The sequence below is a fragment of the Camelus dromedarius genome, chromosome 1, assembly GCF_036321535.1.
Source record: "Camelus dromedarius isolate mCamDro1 chromosome 1, mCamDro1.pat, whole genome shotgun sequence".
NCBI classification, from domain to species: Eukaryota; Metazoa; Chordata; class Mammalia; order Artiodactyla; family Camelidae; genus Camelus; species Camelus dromedarius.
The window spans coordinates 104,358,811-104,377,979 of record NC_087436.1 but is presented as its reverse complement, the minus strand read 5'-3'; the positions used below and the strand labels follow the sequence as shown (position 1 = coordinate 104,377,979).

Below are 19,169 nucleotides of genomic sequence, written 5' to 3'. Positions count from 1 at the left end.
TTCTCACTCGCCCATCTCGTTTATTTGCTGGCTGTTTTATTATTGCTGCTGCTGCTTCTGTGCTCAAGGAATGGAACTGAAATTAGGGCCCAAGAAAGAAAGAGCAGTTGAGGGAGAAGAGACCTAGGAGCAGATATGAAGACTTAACTAACTCTCAGGGATTCTGGGGGTACCAACCAAGGGGCATTTATGAGGCTCCATCTTCTTGGACCAGTTTGGGCTGGTTCAGGGCCTTAGGAATGAGAGTGGCCCTCTGAGCCCTGTATCCTTCTGGGAGGGGAGGTATATTAGTCAGCTAGGGCTGCGTAACAAAATACCAAAGATTGGGGGACTTAAACAGCAGATTTTTGTTTTCGCACTGCTCAGAAGTCCAAGATGAGCAGAGCTGATTTCCTCTGAGACTTCTCCTTGGTTTGGGGATGGGCTACCTCTTCACACAATTGTCTCTCTGTGCACGTGTATCCCTAGTGTCTCTCTGAGTATCCAATTTCCTCCTCTTATAAGGATATCAGTCAGATTGGATTAGGGCCCACCCTCACAGCCTCATTTTAACTTAATTACCTCTTTAGAGGCCCTATCTCCATGTAGTCACATTCTGAGATGCTGGAGGTCGGGGCCTCAATGTAGGAATTTTAAAGGGACACAGTTCAGGCCATAACAGGAGGCACATTGGACCCACAGTCCCAGGATCTCCTTACAGCTGAATGCTGCAGTGTATCAAGTGGTCTGTTCACTCAACAAAGCCAAAGGCACAGCATGTTTGGAAATCAAGACCCTGACCTTGTGAGGCCAAGCTTAACTGAAGCCACTGGCTAGTCCTGATGGAAGACACACTAATATCACAATTCCCAGGACCACAGATTATTAGTCCTCAAATGGAGCTAAATTAGTGGTTTTCAAATCATGTTCTGTGGAACCCAAGGGGTTCCACCAAGATTTGAAGGAAGTATCTCAAAGCTCCCATTCCTTCATCTCTTTTCCACTTGGGCTTCCATACAGAATTGCTTGGTGGGAAAAAGAGGTTCCTCTGTGTTAAAAGTTTTAAACCACTCATCTATTCTAATACTTTATCTTATAGATGAAGGATGCATATATCAAACATGTTTTGAACACATGTTCAAATATGTGACTTGAACTTCATATATGATCTTCTGTGCTAGATTCAGGGTTGTTTGCTAATGAAGCATAAGGCAGCAAAAATTGACCAATAAACCCAGAAACCCCAAGCACACTTCTCCTTATATTGCATTGGGGTCTTAGTCCATTCAGGCTGCTATAACAAAATACCACAGACTGGGTGGCTTAAACCACAAACATTTCTCACAGTTCTGAGGCTGGAGGTCTAAGGTCAAAGAACCAGCAGAGTTGGTATCTGATGAGAGCTTGCTTCCTGGTGCATAGATGGTCATCTTTGTGCTGTGTCCTCACATGGTGGGAGGGGTGAGGGAGCTCTCTGGGGTCTCTTTCACTAGGGAACTAATCCCATTCTTAAGGACACCACCTTCATGACCTAATCACCTCCCAAAGACCTCACCATCACATTGGGCGTTAGATTTCAACATACAAATTTCACATTCTGTCCATAGCGATGGGCTAGAACCAGTGGTGTGTTGCTTGTACTCAAAATGCATCACTTCCTAATTATTTTACTACCCTTAGCTGTTACTCATGCCCTGGAGGTTATTTATGTCTACGGTCTTGGCATGGTGGGTGGAATTCCTACGAAATGCTGTGTTGCTGTACAACCCTTCCAAGCTCTCTGAGTTCAACAATGTCACACTGGCAGCTTGAAATTGGCCATAGTGGGGGTATTTACACCATGGAAATCAGCAAACTTGCTGCAAATTAAGGCCTTTTTTTTTTTTTAACTGGAGGGTCCATTGTTAAATATCACTGGCCAGAAATGGGACACACACTTATGTCTAAACCAATAACTGGCAAAAAGGGGTAAGATTGTCCTGTGTGACACAGACCCACCATTATTTACCCCTTGGACCTGGACTTCCCCCCTGAGCATAATGCCACCAATACCTGCATATAACAGGACTTCATTAGCAAGCAGTGATGAGTAAGGTGTGGGGAAACGAGCTTTAATTAGGCAATTAGACTTATACAAAGTCAGTGTTTTGGGAGCTCAGAAGAGGGGGAAATCCTTTCCAACAGAGGATTTTGGGCATTTTATGGAGAAGATAATATGTGAGCTGAGCCATGAAGAAGAATAGGGTTTTAGCAGGAAGATCTAAAAAGAAAAGGAGAAGATCACACTTTGAGGGAGGCGTGGATGCGAGGCAGTGCTCGTGGGACAGCAGATCGCTCTGCTGTGAAAGGAAGAGGACACGGACTGACAGGGAAGAAGATGAACTCTCAACTGCTGAGGACTTTGAAGGCACGCTAAGGAAGTGGGGTTTTCAGGCAGTGGGGAGCCACGGAGAATTCCTGGACAGTGAGGGGGGTGCTCCATGTTCTCCAGTACTTCCTGATACCACCTTTTCAAAAATGAGCCAGATTTTGAGCCTGAGAATCTGACACAACGAGGGTCCCACTAGCAGGCAGTGAAGTGGTGTGAGATGTGACAGATCGTTCCAGTTCAGATATAACAAGTCTGGGGCTGTGGGAACATCCTGACATCCTCGTGATAGCCTGTGGGTAATAACAATCTGCAAATTTCACTGGGGAAGGGGGACTTTTGATAGAAAGGTAACAGGCTAAGAGGCAGACCAGGAAGCTTTCCACCTGAGGCTGATGGATAAGTTGGCCTGTATTTGTCTCCTCTCTGATTATTCTGAGAAAACAGATCTACCTTAATAATGTTGATAAATCGTCCAAGAGGTGAAATCTCATTGACTGATATTATCTCTTGGTTTCCCCATGAGGTGGCAGAGTGTATTTATCTTCCTTCTAAAAATAAACATAGGGCTAGAAGCATCCAAGACACCAGTGCAGAAGGCCAGCTTTCAAATCTCCCACATTCAGGGAGCTCAGAGTGAGGACCAAATGTCCCTGGGAGGAGGGGGGGTGTGGGCGTAGACACGGGATTTCTCACCTTTCTGGTTGTTACAGCACCAGGACTGGAAACTGTGAAGCATCGTAGGAAAGGAAATCACCAGCTATTGATTACTTAGATTCCTACCAGCAGCCTGGTGGCATTAGAATGGGGCCCGATCTGTCCCTGCCGCTCAACAGCTGGCCTTGTACACAATGCTGCTTCCTCTGAGCCTCAACTTCTCCATCTCTGAAATGTGGAAAATGACGCTACACACGTTGTTTTGAGACTTAAATAAGAAACCATATGCTGCTTCATGAGTAACCTTCTCAGGGGCTTCCCAGGTGAGACCTGAAACTGGCCTCCTGGGTGGAGGGCAGGGAGACACGGAAGACAGAGGCAGCCCCTCCAGACTGGTCAGTGGCAGGTATAACAAGCAAGGGAACTTTCCCGGGGGGCGGTAAGAGGAGTAGGTCCCCAAGCCCGCCCACTAGACTCAGAAATTTACGCAGAGCACTCACCTGGGTTCAGTCCCCTGCACAGCTCAGCAGCCTCAGCACCACGTTCCCATCTCAAAGCTATATCCTTGGAGCAGCTCCTGTGAGTGGGGAAGGCAAGTGTCAAGCACATTCCAAGGATGGAAGAGGGGAAGGGGAGCTTCCAATTACCCAGGTCCAGCTCGGGGGTCAACGGCGGAAACAGCTTTTTAACATCGTCCTCTAACCCCACATGCTCCAGATGTTCATCCATCCTTCTGCGAGAGTTTATTGGCTCCTGCCGTCACCAGCAACTTGCCTGATGCATGAAGCAGGCTTTACTGAATGTTGGTACCCCTCTCACCAAGGCCAGATTTGGTTTTGGAGTGGATTTTTATGCCTACATTTCAGTGAAAATGGGGCTCATGTTCCAGGGACTAGTTTCCCACAAGGTGCTCTGGGCAGCTGTGACCTAGAAGGGGCTGAGAGCTTGCAGACTCCTCTCTGAGACCTTTCTTTTCTCACCCTGATTCCCTTCTCTTAGAGGTTCCCTGAAGATCAAGCTCTCTTCAGAGGTGGTTCTCTGCTTGGGAGCTTCTCTGATTGCAAAGACGACAGGAAGCCAATGAAACTAAAGGAGAATGTGGAATAATAAAAGCACATAGCCAATTCTGACCCACGGAGTCCCACAGTACCAGAGATGGAGCGACAACCCCTCATGTTGAACAAGGGAACTGATACTCAGAGAGGGTGTATGACTTGCCTGGAACCACACAGCAAGTCAGTGACAGGGCTAAGACTCGGACACAGATTTCTGGACTTGGGTTCCAAGGTACATCCTCTTTACCCACAGAGGAGGTGCTTGCGGTCAGCGAACTTGAAAGCAGGATTTGACGGACTCCATGTACAGCGTAGAGAGTTGGAAACGGTGTGGCTCTTCAGCCAGCTTCACCTCTTGTCAGGAGCCCTCAGCACTCTAGGCAGGATGCCTCTGGTTAGGATGGTGCCATCCCCCAGGGGACCCAGAAAAGCCGGCACTGAGGCAGGACTCCAAACGTACTCGCCCGTTCACTCTGTCATTCACCCCCAAACACGTCCTGAGCCCCTGTTATGTGCTACGCACGAGGGTGGGTGCTGGACAATTTACCCTTGTCTGACCTCTCCTCTTGGGCAAGAAGGAGGATCTGAAATTCCTCCGAGGCCGGGCTCCTCAGAGCTGGGGTCGGGTGTAGAGTTGTGGGGCTGGCCCTCGGCTGTTGCCACAGCAGGTGTAGGCAAGCTGGAATCTGTGTTTTTACTTAAGGGTGACTCAGAAGCTGGAGGGGCCAGAGGGACCCAAATCGAGGAAGCACCTTGGCTGGAGCTGAGAGCCAGCCACAGGGCTCAGATGTAGGGCAGGTAGAGGAGGGCTCTCAAGGATGCTCAGAGGCTGTCCCAGGGGAGTCCTGCTGGAGAGCAGACAGGTGGCGGGGGACAGCTCAGGGCACCAAGTGGGCTTTGATAATACTTATCAGCCCTAATGAGGACTTGAGCTTGGATGAGGTGCTGACGGTTCTTATTATTCTTAAAGGGAATGAGGGCAGAAAGGAGCAAAACCGAGGGATATTATAGACCAGTGGTTAACATCCCTTCCTCTCTCTAAAATTTTGTTAGAAACAATGTTAAATTTACCATCTTAACCATTTTTTAAGTGTACAGTTCAGTAGTGTTAAGTGTATTTACATAGTCGGGCAAGCGATCTCTAGAAATTTTTCATCTCGAAACACTGAAACCCTATATTCACTAAATACTAAGTCCCCAGCCTTGGAAATCATCTTTCTACATTTGATTTCTATAATTTTTGACAATTTTAGATATTTCATAGGAATGGAATCATACAGTATTTGTCCTTTTCCCCTGTCCTTAAAAAAAAAAAAAATCTGTCTTAGCACCGTTCACAGGCACAACAGCTTCCCATGGGGAACACCTCAGATTATATGCACTCACGCAGTCACACCCCCAGGGGAGGGAGAGATGGTTGCCAGTGCTCACACAGCCAGGTCTGGGGTAGGGATACACACAGAGTTGGAAAAAGCCCTCCAGATATTCTGGAACTCCCCCAAGAGCTTACCCCCTGCTGTGGCCAGAAAGAGAGTTCCCCAAAGCACAGGAGCGGAATAGGAGTCAGTCACGACATTTATTGAGACTCGTGGTGTACAGAGTACTGGGCAAAACACTGGAAGGGTCGACAGCTCCAGTCACTCGTCTCGTGATTATATTTTACATGCATGGGTAAGATACAGACATGAACACGTATAACCAGCATCTAGACACATGCATTCCTTACTCACTAGTACAAGTTTATTATGAGAGTTAGCTGCAGTAACTGGGGCACAAGAAGCCATTGAAGCACATGGGTTAAGTAAAGATCAAAGATACATTTCAATTCTCAAGTTCAAACGTATCACCCTGGAGAGGGGTGGAAGCTACCAAAAGATACTAGAAAACACCAGGAATGTGGTGAATCTGTTTTCTTAACTCTATTGGTCACTTTATTTCAGATTTAAGTTAATAATTCAGTTTAGCATGAAATAAAGGCTTTTGACTCAACAAAGTACTAGAATAGCTTTATGTTAAAAAAAATTCTTTTAAAGCAAAATCACTCTGTGGATAGTACGATTTCCGAAGGTCAGGCACAGATTCTGAAGTTAACAGCATTTTTATTTTTCTTTTCTTTTTTTTTTTTAAAGCTTCCATTACGTGAAAGACTTTCCAATAAATTTAGTGAACAGAGGCATGTTATTGCTCTATATTTGGGAAGGCTTGTTTATATCCTTACATGCTTTTAAAATTAAAGTAGGATTGCCAGATAAAATAGAAGATGTATTTTATTGCATGGGACATCCTCATACCAAAAAAAAAAATTATTAGTTGTTTATTTGAAAGTAGAATTTAACTGAACATCCTGTATTTTATTTGCTAAATCTGGCAACCCTATTTTTAGGTTAATGTAATGTTTGGCATTTCCAGAGGTTCCCAATATTTTGGGGGGACCAAATTTTTCTTCATTTATATGCTGACACTGTCAGAGGGGAAGGCTTTTTCTTTTGGTAGAAAAATTGTAGGTTTTGTAGGATTTACTCAAATATTGGAGACATTTTCATTTCTTACACCTTTTATCTTTCCCATTTTAGCAGTGCACATTTTAGTTGGTTGAATTTTTCCCTTGAAATTTTTGACTGAGATGACTGGTTATAAACAGTAAAAGTAGATTGCAATCTTAGGAACAAAAAAAACTAACATCTGGCTTGAAAATCCCCTATAATAAATGGTCACATCTTCAATAATTTCTTCTCTGTTAGCACATGGCTCTTCCACTGCTCCCCCCACCAAAAAAACCCCACAAATGGTGACACTTGCATCTTGTTAAATTATACAACATCCTTTCCCCTCTTCATGATCATTTCTTGCCACTATTCCGCCCCTTCCCCCTTCCATATGGATATGTTTGAGAATTGAAATCACCAGCACTTGTGCTTAACAAAGAATATCAGTCAGGCATGGATCAATGGGTGGTTGTGGACACATGAAAACAGGAAAAAGAAAAGCTCATTTCCCAGACACTTGGAGGCATGAAAACTATGAAAGAGAGAGACAGAGACAGAGACAGACAGAGATGGAGAGACAGAGAGAGAAGGGGGCGCTGGTAGACTGGACTGACACATTCTATTCTAGAAATGCACTTCCTGGTATCTAAATGCACAGCTCATGTCTTATTTTAAATTGAGATTTCTACATTGGATGAGAGAGATTTCAACACTAATTCTGCAAAGAAAAAAAGTTCACATGAAATTCCAACTGTTGTAGAGGAATGTGGAACGATAACACTTTGTGAATTCCAACCTCCATTCACTGTTCTTTTTTCTTTTTTGAAGCACACCAAAGAGTATACTTACATGGAAAGAACATACTTCTTTGTTCGTTTTACACATAACCATAAAATTATGACAATTATTAACAAACACACAGATTGTATTTAAAAGGCATAGACAAAGTTGACATTCAAAAGCTATTTGTTAATTGAGTCCAAGTATGCCAGTTTTTATTCTGGCCCGATTCCACGTGTTTCCATCTTGGCCAGGTACACCTAAGCTACACTTCTCCTTTGTACCTGGAGGCCTTTCCAGAAAAGATGGTAAGTGTAAGAAATTAAGTTGCAGCAAAGAAGCCATGGGCTATAATATCACCATATAAAGGTGGAGTTAAGTAATATATATTATTAAAATAAGAAAAACTTTTCTATGCCCCTTCTGGCATTTAACATTCCTTGTGCTAAGACAGCATTCCTTCTAGCTACTTGCTATATACCTTTTTGTTTTTCAGAAATATAAGTTCCAAATTCCATCTTTGAGATGATGTTCCGTATGCTCTTCTGATGACAACATAAACTTGTGTTTCTGAATGTCCTTGACCGACCTCAAGGAGAACAAGCCAGGTTCTTCTCTTTCTACAGAAAATGGCCAGAAGAGGGTTTGCTTCCTGTTCCTGTTTGTGGTCCTGACGAGGTGGGTGGTTACCAAATGTACAGGAGAGTGATGGACTCCCCAGGGGCAAAGCAGCCTCCACAATTCTGCATCCACAGAAGTAGCAGAGCACAGAAACTTGTCTCTGTGGGGAATGAGAGCCCACTTTGGATGTGCCAGAACCTTCTAAAGCTCAGTAGGGTCCACATCCCCCTTTGAACACGTGCTTGGCAATTACACCAGCAGCAGCAGGAGCCCTGCTGGACGCCTGTTACTGGCCTGCTGAGGTTTTTCTGATGATGAATGTTACTGAAAATGTCCTGCCAGGAACTAAGGTGGGGCCTTAGCCATGGCCCCAACCTGGAAGTCTTCCCCTGGAACCCGGATGAAGGATGCCAAGTGGACTTGTCTTGTTAAGTTGTTCCCGCTGGGAATGGTGCCTTCCTTCTCCTTCACTTCCTGCCTCCTCCTCCTCCGGCTTTCTTCTTTCCCTCCTTCTCTGCTTTCACCCTCAGCCCCCGTTCCATCCTTCCGCCCTGGCTGCCGGGGCGCAGCTCACGGGGGCGGGGCAGAGGCGCTCGCGTGGCCGTGGCCGTGGCCGTACGAGCACCTGGACAGAGAGGCCCGCGTGGTCCTGCTTTCCGCCTCCTCCCCCGCGTCGCCTCTCGCTCCTGGAGGACTGGGGTTGGGGCAGCAGGGGAAGGTGGCCATGAAGCCGAGGCGGAACCGTTTGTTCATGAAGCAGTAGATGATGGGGTTGACGCAGGAGGAGGTGTAGGAGAGTAGGAGGATGAAGGAGATGGGGGTCCCGGAGAGGCGGCGCTCGGCCGAGGCGGTGTCGTAGGCCCGCCAGGCGTTGGCGCTGAAGATGGGCATCCAGCACAGGAAGAAGAGAACCACGATGACCATGAGCATGCGGATCACGCGCTTCTTGGCCATCAGGTTGGCGGCGGGGCTGCTGCTCCTGATGCGGCCGACCCTGCCGCCGCTGCTGGTGGACAGCTGCTGCAGCTCCAGCTTCCTCGGGCGCTTCGACTTCTGCAGGTAACAGCCGTCGCTGTCCTCGTATCTGCTGCTGCTGTCGGCGCTCGGCTTCCTTTCTGGGTGGGCGAGCGACATCGCTTAGTTTTCGGGATGGGTCACGTCAGGCAGAAGGCATGGAACCCCTGCCGCCTCCATCAGGGAGCCGGACCAAATGTGAACTGCAGACCTGGGTGGGCAACTTGGGACGCACTGATGGGGACGCACTACACGAGTCCCTTCCTGCAACTCAACACCTGCTTAAAACTAATAAAATGATGTATAGTATATGATGGACATAATACAACTTATAATGGTAAAATAATAGTTTATGTATGTAGGTTATAAAGATTAAAATTTATCAAAGAATGAATATTTATGCTCCTCCTCCTTTCTCCACCTTTTCAAGGGGGAGTTTCCTGTTCACTTGGTAGATCTCCAGACTGTTTTTACTGTGAAGACTCTGGATAACGAGCAAAAATCAACAGCAACCAAAGAAGACCTAAGAAGACCTGTAAGTTGTATACTTGAAAAAGGACTGAGGAAAGGGATGGAGTGAGAAGGGGGTGGATTTATGCCAACAAAGGTGTCGTGTAGGTTTCAGGGGAGGGTGGCTTGTAACTGGTGGGGAGAGATGGGGTCTTTGTGGCAGGTGCAGCGTGAGTGAAGGGGAGGAGAGAGTCTGGGGGCTGCAGTTACAATTTGCTTTGGTTGCTGAAGGGGGTCCATTTGGATGCAACATCACAGAATGCCTGGGACCCATGGGCTCTCAGCTTGTAATTGGCCGATGTGTGCATTACCTCATTTTATCCCACTCAGAACCCTTTTGAGAGGAATAATTTTCCCATCTGACAGATGAGGAAATAGAGACACTGGGTCTCATGACTGTATCTTATGACCCAGGGCCTCCTAAGAATACCTTGTAAAGTCTTGAATATACTCTGTGCACACTCTGGGTCTATCTATTTAAGTTACAGAGAACAAGCTGTGGTAATCTTTTGGCATAAACATGAAGCTAAAAGATAGTTACCTCTAGCAGACTTCTTCTGGCTAGCATCAAATTTTATTCCTTGGTAAAGTTCCAAAGAGATTAGTCCATATGCCACCATCATCACAATTCCAGGAATCAGAAAGAGGATGAGTAACAGGAACGTGTGCCTAATAAAATAAAAAGCAATCCAATAACCAGCAGCTCCAGTATTTGGGATGGAATAAATAGAGTTCATCTCCATCTTAACGGGTCTGAGCAAACACATTAATTACGAGTATTTAATAGCCTTGGAAATTCCATGTCTGGAGGCTCAGTCATTAGACGCTGTTTACTTCTTTTCTTTCTTTCAGATGAATTCTCTTATGAGGGGCTAGTTAAATTGGGAAACTTTGGTGTAAGTCTGTGCCTGAAACAAGTCTACATTTAAATCTAATGAGACGGGGAGGGTACAGCTCAGTGGTAGAGCTTATGCTTAGCATGCACGAGGTCCTGGGTTCATTTCTCAGTACCTCCATTTAAATAAATAAATAAATAAACCTAAGTACCACTTTAAACAAACAAACAAACAAAAAAACCCAAAAACAAAACAGGAAAAAAAAAACCAGAAAACAAAACAAAAAAAATCTTAAAAAAACCCCAAAAAACTAATGAGAGCTTAAGAAAATCCAAACCAATGAGAGTATGTGAATATCTCAATAAAGCTGTTACCAAAATAATAATAATAATAATAATAATAATAATAATAATAATTAATGAGCTTACATTCATTGATAACATTAAATGTCAATATAGTATATATATATTGCTACATTTAATTCACATAACAACTTCTGAGATAGGTACTATTAACATAATACCCACTTTATGGATGAAGAAACTGAGACTTAAAGAGATTAAATTATTTGTCCAAAGTCACATAGCTGGTAGCAAAGGTGGGATTTGAACTCAAGCAATATGACTCTAGAACTTATGTTCTTAAGCATCATAATATATCATTTGTTGATTTTATAAAACAGAATCATCAAATGTGTAGGTAGCAGTGATGGAAACCCTCCTTGGTTTTGCAAAATAAGGCATTCTGGCTGTTCTGACCCATTGGCACAGTAGTAAGCTCATTCTAGTGTCTGGCGGGCCAGAGCTATGCTTTCTCTAAACATAGTTGATTCCTGAAGAATTGCAGCCTCCTTCTTTATGAGTTTGGCCCCTAAATCACTTTTGCAGTCTGGTATGTGTAAGGTTACACGATTAGGCCATAAAATTGTCAGAGGCTCACAGTGGCTGAGCCATTTCTCATTTCAATAGGACATGTTTTGATAAGATTTCTTTTCAAGTCTTGGAAATGTCCCTCATTTGCAACATAATTCTTTTTGTGTGTTACTTGGTTGAGATGAAAAAAAAAAAAAAAGGCAAATAACGCAGAGATTATCTCCTTTTTTGAGCCATTTTGGAATGTCTTGCTCCCTGCTTCTAAAACATGATTAGAAGCAGTAAACATAATGCCCTGCATTTGTGTAGCCTTTTTAAAGTTGTTTAATGAATTTTCATAAACATACTCTCATTTGTCTCTTACATCCATCTATAAGAGGTAGATTTAAAAAATATGTCTGTCATTAAATCCTTTTGTAGACACAGAACTTGAATGTCGGGGAGGTTGTGTGACCTTGTGGAACATCACCCACTAGTGGGTATAGAAACAGATATGAGAACTTTGCCTTTTTATTTCTCATAAAGTGGTCTGTGTGAGTTCCATAGCTACAGCTCTGAGAAAGACCACATGGGATTTGAAACTCACCTTCAGCTCCGTCTCCAATTCCTGGAAAATTATAATACTTTAAGTCATAAAGCCAAAACCCCACTAGATCATCCAGAAGCACACAGCAGCTCTGTCATCTCTTCCAGGTTTGGGACCTTGAACAACATGCTCAACCTCTCCCTGTCTCAGTTTCCTCATCTGTAAAATGGGGACAATAGTAGTACTTACCCTATAGGGTTTTGAGAGGATTGATTGAATGAATATATGTATGGCATTTAAGTGTTTGCTATCACTATTATCCCAGAAAGAGGTTAGAATGATTCTTCTCAAAAAGTCTCCAGGAAACTGATCCTCCAGACACTCTGGACAATACATTCCAGTTTTTATCAACGCTGTACAATTATATCAAGTTGTAGGAAACAGATAAACCCGTACAGCCTTACCAGGACTGTTGCATAGCATCATTTGGCAGTAGAAAGCGGCACATATTCGCGGTCTGGTTGTTATTTTTGGTAAAAGGCACCAAGTTGCTATAAATTGGGTACGGCGTCATGATGGTGAAGGAGAGGCACCAGGTAGCAGCAATCACCTTTAAAGCGTGGGATTTTGTCTGCCAGACTCGGGACTGTAAGGGTTTGCAAATTGCACCATATCTCTCCAGCGATATGGCCACCAGATTAAAGGTGGATACACTCACAGAGGTGCCTGGGAAAGGAACAAACAAGCTGGTTACGTAGGCTCTAAGCCAACGTTTATTTGCACATTAGCTTAAGCATACCTGATCTACACAGGCTTGATGGATATCAAAGGAAAACGTTGAGAAGGTAAAGAAATACTGTGTATGTATATTTTTAAAAAATGATTTATTCCCAGCTTTGTTCCAAAAAGGACTTGAGGTGGTTAAAGAAATGTATTTGCAAATACATTTTATTGCCAATTTTTAGATAAGTTTATTGAACTTTGATTACAACCTAACTTCTTCTGAGGCTGAGGGTGCTCATTAATTAATAACCAAGCAGATGAAATATGTTTCTGTCCCACACAAGAGGTTTCTGAGTAACCTGCAGAGTATCTTTAATTCTGAGCATGATCTGCATAGTTAAGTTGACCTTTCAACCCAATATTCTCAAGGACTGTGAGCCGAAAGTTCACTGCAGTCTGAGCTGGGAGGATTAAATCTCTTCCTGAAAACTTCTACTACAGAATATTTTTAAGAGTGAAACATTCTAAACTCAAAATGGAGTGTTGAAAAAAAATAGTTAAAAAAGGATGAAAATCCGGTATTGTAACTAAAGTTTTCTCTGGGTGGGAAAACTAGTGTCTTCCTTCTCATTGTCTTTGCTTTTCTGTATTTTGTAAAAGGAACATGCGTCATCAGTGAGAAAGACATCAAAACGCCTCATTTAAAATGACATACTTATACCGAGTCAAAAAAGCTTAATTGTCTTTAATTTTTGTGTTTTGCGTGTGGATCCTCATTATAATTTCTTATCCCTTTTAAACTCCCATTAATTCTTCATCCGTGAATTCTTACCATGCATGATTTAATTCTTACCATTCATGATTATCTCTTACCATGATTTCTTAAATCTTGGAATTAAACTAAGTCTGGGAGGAGAAATTCGTAGGCTGGGGTCTTTTGTGAAAGTATTTATAAAAATGTTCTTTTTCTAGGGAGAATAACCTTTGTATTCCTTAGAGACTTACAGGAATCTATAACCCCAAAACCATTAAATAAGTACTCAGGTTTGAGGGCAGGATTTGCTGTGTTTTCTAGGGCTTGACCCTAAGGAGTTCATGACGTTTAAATTAGAGAGGACAGACCCAAACTCCTCAGAGTCAAGTCTGTATAATGGGTCCACTGTAATTTAAGCTCACCACCAGACAGGCACTCTTTTTTTTTTTTTTTTTTGTCAATGTATTAGGAGTTTAGTGAGTGTTGACTATTGAAATAGTCTTGGGGAGAACACAGAACCGAGGGAAGAATTGAAATCACTAGAATCAGATATCCAACCAAATCATTACAATATTGCACCCACTTTCAGAATTATCTTGCTTTTAATTTTCTAGAAGTTTTTAGGAAGAGTTTTAATGCCCCCAGCTGAGACCCCAACTATTTTAAAAACACTTTTTTATTGAAGTGAAATTCACATTACATAAAATTCATCATTTAAAAGTGAACAGTTCCATGGCATTTAGCACATTCACAATGTTATGCAACTACACATGCCCTCATTTTAAATCTCCTATCACAAACCCTGATTAAGATTATTCAATATTATTATAAGATACCTATATGGACAGGCCTTGAAAACCTAAAGCACCATGAGATGCTAGTTATTACGATTGTATCATCATTTAACAACGATCCTTTTCATTGGTGAGTCCATTTTTATTTTGGAGGACTTGGACACAGATTGACGCTTTCTTGGTTATTTGTCCGTGGCAGGCAGATCAGTAATTCATCATCATCTTGTCAGTGCTGAGTCTTGATTCCTCAACTGGGAGAAATAAAGGCTTTTAAAGTTTTCCGGTCATTGAAGACCGCCCCAGCCCAACTCAGCTCTGCAGATTTTGCTAGTCTTCGATCAGAACAAAAACCAACTCCTCTCTCATTTGCCACCTGGCCTCCTCCTCCCCTAGCTAGTTCTCAGAACAGGCAAAGGACAAGGCATTTTAGCCAACTGAGGGGACTAAGAGACATGTCTTGTTTTTGCTTCAGGAGAGTCACGGTAGTTGGCAGACGGGGGCAGTGTACTCACTCACCACTGTGGTGTCTGCCGATCTGGGTTCAAGTCTCAGCTCTGTGGCTTACCACCTGTGTGTCCTTGGGTACATTATTAACCTCTCTGTGCCTCTGTTTCTTCCTCAGTGAATATACTTCATAGGATGGTGGGGAGATAAAATATGATCATGGAAGTGAAAACTGAAGGCAATTAGTAGAACATCTGGTGCTCAAAATAAAAAAGTACTCTTGTGATTTTTATTATCGTCATCATCATTTCGATTGGCAAAGGCAGAGAGCTGCATATCTCAGCCAGTCAGGGTCAGTTCAGTGACCCACAGACCCCAGAAGAAAATTCAATTCCTCATCTAGTGGCAAAGGTCTGTCTGTCTGTCTGTCTGTCTGTCTGTCTCTCTGCCTGAGATGGTCCCAGCCCCTGGGAAAACACACTGGGAAGTGAATCCTAAGAAGGGAGTCTAGACCTCTGATGAGACCGGTTTTCAAATAGCCCCTGTTCCCTAGGAAAGCCAGAGCAACAGCAGAAAGAGCCTTCTTCCATCACCCTCGCCACCCTGCATGCCATGCCTTGGGTTGGGTGGAGCTCAGAGTACAATCAACTTCCAGGAAGGGACGGAGAAGCTTAAATCTGTCTTTCTTTCTAACAGAAGCAAGCAAAGCAACATCTTTTGTACATCTTAACCAACTTATTCCACTTTGAGAAACTGACCTTTAAAACTGGGGTCTGACTTCTGAGGAGTTATGAGGACTGACCCCCCCATAAAGCCAGATCCTGTGTTCTTGCACATAGCCAGCCCCACAAAGCCAGATGTTTGGTTTTTTACACTCCACAGGGCTTCTCTGTTAAGGCTGTCAGGGGTTTGGGAAGGTCTGGGGCTGAGTGGGGTCTGGGCTGAGCTCCAGGAATAGTCACCAGCCGCAACTTACCCATGAAGTAGGTGGTGGTCTTGCAGACGGCGCTCCCGAAGATGAAATCCTTGAGCAGGTTGGGGATGAGGTTGAATGGCATGCAGAAGAGGCAGAGCATGAGGTCGCTGACAGCCAGGGAGAGCAGGAAGATGTTGGTGACTGTTCTCATCCTCTTGTTGCGAATCAGCACCGTAATGACCAGCGTGTTTCCCAGCACGCTGAGCAGGAATATTAGGGAGTACAGCAGAATCTGCACGGCCGGCTGCCACTCTGCAGGGAGCAACAGGGACGAGATGGAGGGACGGAGGTGATGAGAGCAGAATGCTAAAAACTTAGCCCACCAAGTGAACAGGGATTTCCTGCTGTTTTTTTTTTTTTCCAGGGGTGGACATCATCGAACCCAGCTCTCCCTGTACTTACAATATTTTGCAGAAACAAAGTGAGGAGAGTGCAGAGCCATTCAGTTGCCTCTAAAAGGTTAGTCTGTTAAAGGATCACTCGGGGAACCCCTTTTTCTTAAGAACAAAGCTCCTCTAGTGAATAGGGGGCTGCTTTCTTTTCTAGCTGCTAAGCATTATTTCGCTTTAATCACTTTTTCACACTGATTTCCCCCAAGAAAAGGCGACAGCTCGATTGTGACAGCACCTTTTCTCTGCTGCTTGTAAGTTCAGGCTCCGACACTTGTACTCCCTTCTGGCTACACTTCAGCACCTCCTCCCACTGCTCTTGTGCCCCCAAGTCCTCTACGTGAAGCCCAGCTCTTCCATGGGGAACAATAAGAGGATTGGACTCAATTCTGCTTTTTGATCTCTTACCCAAACTTCTGAACAGATGACTATATCCAGCCTGTCTCACGAAGACGTTGTTATATTCTCTCAATCAGCCTTGCCTTTGCTGATTTCTTCCCCCAACTTCATAGTTTTCCGAATTAAATAATAGACTCTGACACCTACCTTTGGAAGGACGGGGCTGATCCAAGCAGAAAAGCGTCTCATTTTCGATCCCCAGTTCACAGGGGGGAGCGATGTTGCTGCCATTCACAAGAAGGCTGTCGACCACATCCATCCTTGCCTGCTGCTTTCCACCAAGTGCCGGTGAGCCCGCGAACGGCTCCCTCTCGGCTCACTCCTCTAATGACCGGCCAGAGAGGCTCCCAAATGCAACCTGCCGTGGAGGGGCAGCGGGTGCAGGGGGTGATGTCCAGGTGTGGGCTTCTGCAGCCATTCTCCAAGGCGACGTGAGTTCAGCACGCTCAGTCCAGCTGGGCAAGCATCTGCACTCCTGTCTTGGAAAGGGCAGCTCATGCGAGCCAAGCCCGCTCCCACCTTCCAGGCCCACCCCTTTCCATTCCCAGGCCAGCCGGAGGGCCCTGAGCACATGCGGCCTGACTGCAAGTTAACCCTTCCCGGAGCGTCGCTGCTTTGCCACACACATGCACACGTGCGTGGATACACATACGCATGGACGCAGACACACGTGCTTCCCCAGTACCTCTCTTCTCTGTCTGGGGACCTGTCACCATCCCAGACGTTTGCAGGAGAAAGCCCCAACTGTGAGACAGAAACAATGAACACAGTAACAGATACCACAATGCAGACCATCAGGACTAAAGGACACGGAGGGACTGCATTTCTGCCTCCTTATATAAAAGCAATTAGTGCCTTTTTAGCTTTGGAAGCGTGCCCAGCAGTGTGTGTGGATATCAGTGTCAGCTGGTTGTTAAGTTGTTACCAACCACAGGGTTATTTCTTGTGGTCTCTGCCCTTGTTAACTGAAAGGAGGCGGGCACTTTTAAATACAGGTTCCTGGATCGTTATTACAAAAACACTTCGTAAGAATTTCCGTTCATTTGTTTATTCATTCGTCCATTCATTCAGCCCACGTTCACTGAGAGTCAACCATTTGCCAGGTACTTCTCTAAACATATAAGCAAGCAGCGAACAAGGTCATTTTGGATGTATAAAGCACCACAAAGGAAGTCAAGCAGGAAAGTGTAAGGGAGAGGAGCAGATCTGGGTACTAATTTAGACAGAGTGGTCAGGCAAGGACTCCCAGAGGATGTGACCATGAACTGAGACCCAGATGACAGGGAGAAGGAAGGCTTGTGAAGATCTAGGGAAAGATTCTTCGAAGCAGGAGGAGCAGACTTTTTGGCAGAGGGTCACAGCAAGAGCAAAGGCCCTGAGGTGGGAATGCGTTTGGCCTTTTTGAGGAACAGTTAGAAGTAGGAGTGAATGAGGGGCAAGGGGTGGGAGGTGAGGTTAGAGAGAGGAGCTGGCCTGGGGCTCTGGATTTTCTGTGAGGCTTTCCGGTGCTTGAAATCTCCTCCAGCTCCACTGTACACGTGGGCTCCTCAGTTGAGACCTTTGGGAAAGCAGGTGACAGCGGCGGGCCCAGTGTTTCTCCCACGCTGCCTGGCCCAGCTGAGACCTGCTCTAGACACCTCTGGGGCCCCTTGTGTGTTGATAACTCAGTCGACAGAGCTCTGTGTTATGCCTCTGCTGAATCCCTGCTGGACCCAGATGAACTAATGGGCATTTTTACCATCCAGGCTGAGGAAGCCATGAACAGCTCCTGTCGGAGGCCCTTAGTCATTGAAACTAGGAATGGCAGGAATGTTGGAGAAGCTCTCAGTAATTATTAAGAGGACAGGCTTTGGCATCAGACCAACCTGGGATCAAATCTTGGCTCCACTGGTTACCTGCTGGGAAATCCTGGGCAAGCTTCTTAACCTAAGACTCATTTCCTTCTTCCGTCAAATGAGGACCAGATAACCTCATAGCTATTTGTTATGAATGACTGATGGCCCCAAGACAATGCTGGACACACAACAAGTATTCAATAAATCACAGATGGTAATAATAATTACTGTTCCTTTCCCTTTACACTCAAGGAAATTGACCCAGAGTGGCCACGTGATTTGTCAGTGAGAACCAGCGGTGACACCCTCGTGGACCGGCACCACGTCCTCCTCCCCTCCCTCTGGCGTAGCGCTTTCTTCGTCAGTCTAGTGTCCTGGAGCGTGTCTGGAGCCAGAACCCCTGTCTCTGCCTCTCCTTTCTGCCACAGTTCCTGTTGGCTGAGTCTTCCCAGTCTGCAGATTGATACAGACCCTGCCCACCAGGAGGGGACCCCGTGCAGTACTGCCCTGATTTGGGGAGAAATGGACATTCAGGGTTTGAGCCTTGAGCATGGCTAAATTCCACTACACTGCTGTGCCTCGCAGCTGGCTGCTTCAGCTGCTTTAACTGGGCTGACATCTCCATCCTTAGAGGGTGCTTCCTGCTGAGGGTCCTCTGGTCCATGGGCTGCTGCTTCAGCCACTTCAGGGAGAACGCTGCTGTGGGTCCAAGAGCAGAAGAGCAGAGGGCTCCGTATCAGCCTGCCCTGAATTGAAATGGAGCCAAATTTGAAGCAGGTCCCTCCCTCCCTCCTTCCTTCACTCTTTTTGCCCTTCTCCCTCCCTGTCTATCCGTCTGGTCATCTGTTAGCAGGAGGCAAGGGTGGATGGGTACTAGAGATTTCATAAACTCACAAGGGGCAAGCGTGGCACATCTGAGTGCTGTGCTTTACAAACTTTAGCGCAAATCTGATCACCCGGGTGAATGGGTTGAAAAATGGGGATTCCAAGGCTCCCCTCCCAGGGATTCTGATCCTTCAGCCCCAGGCCTGGACTCTGCATTTTCATCCAGCATCGCCGGTGATTCAGAGGCCAGTGATCTCAGGATTGCCTCTCAGGAAGCTCCCTGGAAGCCGTTGAGAGCATGAGTGCAGGCGTCAGACAGCAGAGAC

At 45.2% G+C, this 19,169-nt stretch overlaps 1 protein-coding gene across 1 annotated transcript; it reads right to left on the bottom strand.

Annotated features, from left to right (window-relative positions):
- Nucleotides 1-7,962: 7,962 nt before the first annotated feature.
- On the bottom strand, nt 7,963-16,906 carry CCKAR (cholecystokinin A receptor). Its single transcript, XM_031436349.2, has 5 exons — nt 16,331-16,906; nt 15,396-15,647; nt 12,169-12,430; nt 10,012-10,139; nt 7,963-9,061 (listed from the first exon to the last, which is right to left on the bottom strand). The coding sequence occupies exons 1-5, from the start codon at nt 16,440-16,442 to the stop codon at nt 8,517-8,519; spliced, it is 1,299 nt and encodes a 432-aa protein (XP_031292209.1). The 5' UTR covers nt 16,443-16,906; the 3' UTR covers nt 7,963-8,516.
- Between the last annotated feature and the right edge of the window lie 2,263 nt (nt 16,907-19,169).

Excerpts from the sequence above, each read along its gene's own strand:
- CCKAR (XM_031436349.2), bottom strand. The coding sequence starts at position 16,442 with ATGGATGTGGTCGACAGCCTTCTTGTGAATGGCAGCAACATCGCTCCC. Across the intron at positions 12,431-15,395 it reads GACCACCACCTACTTCATGG|GCACCTCTGTGAGTGTATCC; the intron begins GTAAGTTGCGGC and ends TTCCTTTCCCAG. Across the intron at positions 10,140-12,168 it reads GATGCTATGCAACAGTCCTG|GCACACGTTCCTGTTACTCA; the intron begins GTAAGGCTGTAC and ends TTATTTTATTAG.